Here is a 6,034-nt window from a genome sequence, read left to right on the forward strand (position 1 = left end):
CAAAAAGTCATCTCATTTCGGTTCATGTTTACATGTAGACAGTTGATAGTCTGATGAGATAAGTAATTGCGATCAAAAATGTCATCAGTGTCTGAGTTTCATGACCTGAATGCCTTATCGTATCTATTTAATATAATATCCTATAGGCCGGCCTAATAGGTGCTCGTGATTCATGTATGTAAATGTAGGCCAATGATATACATGGACATGCAATTTTTAAAATCCTCTATCATACATTCTAAGAGTTGAAAATTACTTCCCTGTTTTAGTCATCATCGGATGAGACGGATATCATATACTTTGTTCATTCGGGATGTGGATTCTGAAGTAGGTGACTGTTTGCTTTTAAGCATATTCCGCATTTTCTCGTTTTGTTTAGACTTCTGTCGCTTACTTAATTGACTGATTGATTGGTTCACCTCCTTCGCCAATGCCAAACTGCCAGGCCTGGAAGGGACTGATGCCAAAACGGATCAGTTTGTAACAAGGAAATAACGTTTGTCTAAGATTGGCTCTACCGCCTTCGTGACATTGACCTTAAAAAGTGTCATTGGTTATCTTCCGGGTGCAACCTTGCTTTAGTGCTTGCCGCATTAGTGAATTGCCACAAGGATTCGGACTGTCCCGTCAAGCAGGTTGTATTGTCCTTTATCATCACCTGGGTGCAGTGCATATGAATTGCTGTCAGTTCTAACTCTTCTAACTCATGGACGGCTTGGATTCGCTCTACGGCAAACCACTCTCCGACATGGCATCATTGCGGTCTTCGAAATTAAATGATAGTACGACCCTTAGTTCAATCAGGTCGAGTCCGAGTAGCTCCCAGAACCGTAAATACGGCGCAGACGATGACACCCAGCCACCAATCGAATTTGAGGATACGTTTCAAAAAAGAACGAGTCAAGGGGTCGAATTTGAAGATGCGTTTAGAAGTCAACCAATCGGGTTTGACCGTAGATTTGGGTTGACGTGCATTGTGCTGCATGAGAGCCTCCACTCTGCTGCCTTCTACGTCCTTATCCCTGGCGTTCTGTACATGAAGGAAGGCGGGCCTTTGAAGTATTCCGACAACCAGGCGGCTGTTATCATCCTCGTGTTTACGGGTAAATAATTCTCCAAGTAGTTGCAAGATGATTTACAATAACCCCAGACAAATAACACACTAAAGAGTATTCCACTGGCAGGCCAAACATTTTCATGTAATATCTAGTATAGAGAATTTGATTTGACTCATGACCGAAAGCATCAAAGCATACTCGAGTACTCAAAGTACATGTACCGTCAATGGTATCATTTGTTTTTTATGTTACTTGCTGGAGTCACTTGTGCTGCTGGGTGTCCAGAGGTATTCGCATTGCAGGCTGATATGTTGCAAGTGTTACTGAGTGATAATGAATGCAATGGATAATGAGTATGTATCATTATCATCATTTATCATGACTCCGAGGTGCGATCATTGAATCTCTTCCAGGTTTGGCTTTTCTCCTTCCGCTGATCGGTGGAATCATTGGAGACACAGTCCTGGGTCGCTACAAGGCAATTCTCTTCGGCACGGTCATCGAATTCTTTGGAATGGTCATCCTACTAATTTATGCTGTCTTAGTCTATGCTGGCGCCACAGGGATAGGACCTGAGCTATCTGTTCCGGTAAGCAGCAGACACTGTTGGCGATATTCTCACCTAGGGTATTTTTAACACCCATGCATCGGTACCCAAAGGTTAAACTTACCAGTTTTATTTGCGGGTATTGTCCCTTTCTACCGATAAATAAGCCAATGTGAGTACTCACTGGTCTCATCATTGCCATAAACTGGGTCATTCCTTTGATAGCCAACTGCAGAATGTTACGGAACTGTACTTCGGCAGAGAAACAGGTGATAAGGAGAAGATGTCTCGAGCGCATTATCTTAATGTCTTCTTTCAGGTGGCGAATTTCCTCTTCGTGACAGCTCTTATCCTGATTGCCCTTGGCATGGGTTTTATCAAAGCCAATGTTACCACCTTCGGGGCTGGCCAGCTCTATGACACGTCCGATAGCGCCCAGAAGATCCACTCTTACTTCAGATGGTAATGGTAATATGCACGAATGGCAGTCTAATGGGGGCGAATACAGCACCGAAACATTTATTTCAAAATGTTACACATATGCATGTATGCAGACTCGCTTACTGTTTCTGATGTACATGTACACGTGTAGGTAAAGGCCTTTACATGATACGTCCTTGTACTAAAATAAGCCACAGTCTACTGGTCTAACCCCATTATTAATTAATAACCCCCTCCCCCATAATGCATCGACCTAATGGCATAGAAAGTGGGGTGAGTTTCTGTAACGTGGCCGGTGTCATCTCGATCAGACATCAAAATTTAGAATAATCATCAGCTTTAAAAGTAAAAGCGAAATATCTCTCCCAGTGTTCCGTTTGCCTGCGTCAAGTTCCTGTCTTTTCGTAGACTGGAAAGTCTCGAGATTGTAGTTTCTCCATTTTTGTTAATTTCAGGTACATATTCTCCATCAACCTTGGTAAACTGCTTGCATTCTGCCCCATTTCGTTGTTCCTCTTAAACTACGCTCCAGCCATGCCATCAAACGCAACCACTGCCAACTTGACTGCCAACATGAGCCTCATCAGTTCAGCTGTACCAATTGAAGAACTCCGCCACAATGAACTCTTAGCTGTTGGAGCAAGTATACTCCAGGTTGTCTTCGTTGGTGTGGCCATATTCGTTTTTATTGTGGGGAAAGCAAAATACAAAATGATTGAACCCTCTGGTAAGACCTTTTGATTGGTAACCCTTGCATGACTCTCAAACAGTAGGCCTATAAAACACCTTTTCGAACTGTTAATATATCTTATCTCGATAAGTGTATTGGCATTCATCAACTAATGTATCTTAAGATGATGTTTGGATTGGGAAACGTGCTAGTTAAGATTCACATGTTGAAACCCAATTCTCTTGGTGTGTGAAAGAGAACAACTTGAGCTTGAATGCTCCTTCTCTTGGCAAATAGAAATGGCGTTGCTCGTAATGAAATCTTTAACTAACGTCTTCTTTGCAGGTGGACAACACATTAGTTACGTCTTCTGTTTCAACCAAGGGAAAGAAATCCTCTATGAACGCGAGCATCAGGAATACCACCATGAAATGATCATATACAAACGCATCGTGTTCAGGTTAACCATTCTCATGGCAGCCCTGTTTGCTATGTACACCATCTACGAAGCTGTAATATTTCAGGTAAGGTCACGAAATCAAACTTTCTGGTAATATAGGATCTGTCATTTGACCTGCTACTGTATACTGTATCCTTTATTGGACTTTCACTCACGATGATAGCTCAAACCAAATCATGCTGTCCCAATTTAAACCTAACCTTCAATTCGGGACATTTGGCTGCATGTGACATGCATTTTTAAATTTCTTTCCAAGTGTACCAGTATCCACTGATGACCTTTCAGTGTACGCAGGCAGGTTGGAAACTGAGATCGAGCGTACGCATGCGTACAAGGGCATGAACATGGCGGAAAAACTGAAAATCGGAAAATTGCACGTATGTGGTGGACTACCCCTTATTTTATTGTTCGAATGCATTCGATCACTGTGGTCAATGCGTACCCTCTATTACGACCAACTTGTTTAGATACCCTTCCCACTTTCAGATGGTGTCAATCTTCATGTTGCAATTCAAAGAGCTATCCCAACCAGCCGGGTCTTTGCATCTTCCCCTGACCTTCATGAACACATTCTCTACACTGGTCCTCATCGTCTGTGTGCCGTTTCTGGAATGCTTCTCTAAGAGGCGACTCTCGGCTAAAGACGTAACGGAAGAAGAAATAGATGCTGCGATTGCGCAATGGGCAAGAGAAAGTGAAAATGGAAGTACCAATCCCTCTGCGGCGGAGACACCAAACAGCATCACGAAACTTTTTGGAACGCCGAAAAGAGGATTTGTCAGTCTGAGTCGTCGTTATAATACGGAAGAATTGAATGAGGACGTCAGGCGACGAATTGCTGAAGATATTGCTCTAACGATCCGCAGGCGTGATATATTGGTTCGAATGGGTATGTTGAATTATATTGTTCAATTGAAACTATTAGCATGATATAAGTAATTGGTGTCCTTTCTTACTCGGGGAAGAACGGATCACGTTTGAAGAGTCAAATGAGTAAGAGAAAGGGAACATGTATGGAGAAGGAGGTGGCTAACAAATTGGAAAATTTAAAAACATGCGCTTTTCCCCTTTTTTGAATTTAGAATATGACATCTGCACTGGACAAATCATTGAGAGATACCATTCTTAGGTGTCCATTGGAGATGGGCAGCATCGATCTGGCATCATAACATCATAACATGCATGTGCCATGATCCATGATTTTATTTCGGGAACATTTTCCGTTTCAGTCATTGGCCTTGGGCTAGCAGCTTTATGCATCCTTTATGCTGGTATTTTAGAATCCGTTCGAAAAAACTACGTTGGCTTGGGTATCGAGAACCAGCCGTCTGTGTTCTGGCAGGTACCACAGTATATCATCATGGGGTTTGGAGAAATGCTCGGAGGCATATCAGGTACTACAAATATAGTATTTCGCTTCCTTAATTGTTTTGCATAACATCAAAAATATAGCATGCTCTTGTAGGTTTCCTTTGACCTAGTAACTTTGTAGGAAACTTAACTACTCGACAGAGGTTGGGGTACAATTGCTTTCAAATTGAGCCAGGCACTTCCTTTGCCAAGCATGTACTATCTGGTCATTATGATACTGCTCTGTCTAGAGGTATTTTTGTAATGCTCGACAGTCAAAGCACATATAAAACTAATGATAAGAAATGACTCTAACGGAGATCTGCAAACCTTTTTCATGAAAATAATGCTTGAATGTATATTTCTTGCCCGTTCCAGCGTATGAGTTTGCTAGTATGGAAAGTCTTCCAGGTCTGCAAGGCTTTACCATCGGGATGTTCATTTCGACCTACGGACTCGGCAGTCTGTTTGCATTACTTTGTTATGCTGGATTGTCTGGCTCAGTCAGTAAGTATCATGCACGAATTTTCCTTTGGCACGATTTTTTTGTCGACTAGTGCAGGCGGAGGAGTTAGTTAGAGAAGTCTCAAGCTCGGTTGGCTCTGGGTTAGGGCAGAACAAACTTATCACATGTCAGGCGGGACTACCGTTTCGTGTAATGTGCCACACCGGCAACACGTGTACATTGTAGATCTGTTTACTCTTCCATTAAAAGCTACAATATTATCACCTAAAGGTTGCCTCATTCTCCCACCTTTCTTCCAGTGTATCCAAAAGACCTCAACGAAATCAATATGGAATACGTATGGTTCGGCCATTTTGGATTCCTCCTGCTGATCACACTGGCATTTATCACCTTGGCACGGCAATATCACCAGGAGCACCCGGGCAGGCTGGAAGAGCCAAAGCGTCCTTACGGTGCAGATGATGACGATGATAAATTTTAAGTGACACTAACCAGATAGATGAACGATATATCATGCGGATACACGCCGATATGGATGTAAACCCTCCCAAATGGATGGTGGCCATGGAGGATATTTCGTTTTTAAACATCATCAGTATCCATTCATATTCCAGTGCATTAATCATTTAAAACCATATTGCAATTCTGGCAATAATGATATTAACAACAATGAGCTGAGAGCTGAGCGTCAACTTGGATGCCATTAGCTACATGAATGTAAATAATATAATAATATCGGGCAACTGGAGGAAACCGCAGGAAACCTTTGCTGTCGAAGAAAATCGCCCTCTCCATCAGATAAGTGTACCAGGACCGACCGGGGATCGTGGTAGGACTGGGCATGGGCACATTTGGGTAGAGCAAAGCCGAAAACACATGTTTGAGTATTTGGTTTCATTTTTAGCCCCATTATGCGTTCTGGAAATGAACCAAACCTAATGTCCTGCGAATGACCCATGGCAACGAAGTTCTGCTCTTGCGATAATATTTTCATGAGCTTTTCCGGGCATCTTCTGGACTATTGATACACCATAAGTGGACA

General features: G+C 42.5%; 1 protein-coding gene across 1 annotated transcript; it reads left to right on the top strand.

The window, feature by feature from the left end:
* The first annotated feature begins 258 nt into the window (after positions 1-258).
* LOC135487028 (uncharacterized) lies at positions 259-5,917 on the top strand. Its single transcript, XM_064770292.1, has 9 exons — positions 259-1,103; positions 1,472-1,647; positions 1,925-2,067; positions 2,502-2,773; positions 3,062-3,240; positions 3,663-4,065; positions 4,406-4,570; positions 4,905-5,033; positions 5,292-5,917. Exons 1-9 carry the CDS (start codon positions 707-709, stop codon positions 5,471-5,473), a joined length of 2,046 nt encoding a protein of 681 aa, XP_064626362.1. The 5' UTR covers positions 259-706; the 3' UTR covers positions 5,474-5,917.
* Positions 5,918-6,034: the final 117 nt, after the last annotated feature.

This window comes from Lineus longissimus, chromosome 1, assembly GCF_910592395.1.
Source record: "Lineus longissimus chromosome 1, tnLinLong1.2, whole genome shotgun sequence".
Lineage (NCBI taxonomy): Eukaryota > Metazoa > Nemertea > Pilidiophora > Heteronemertea > Lineidae > Lineus > Lineus longissimus.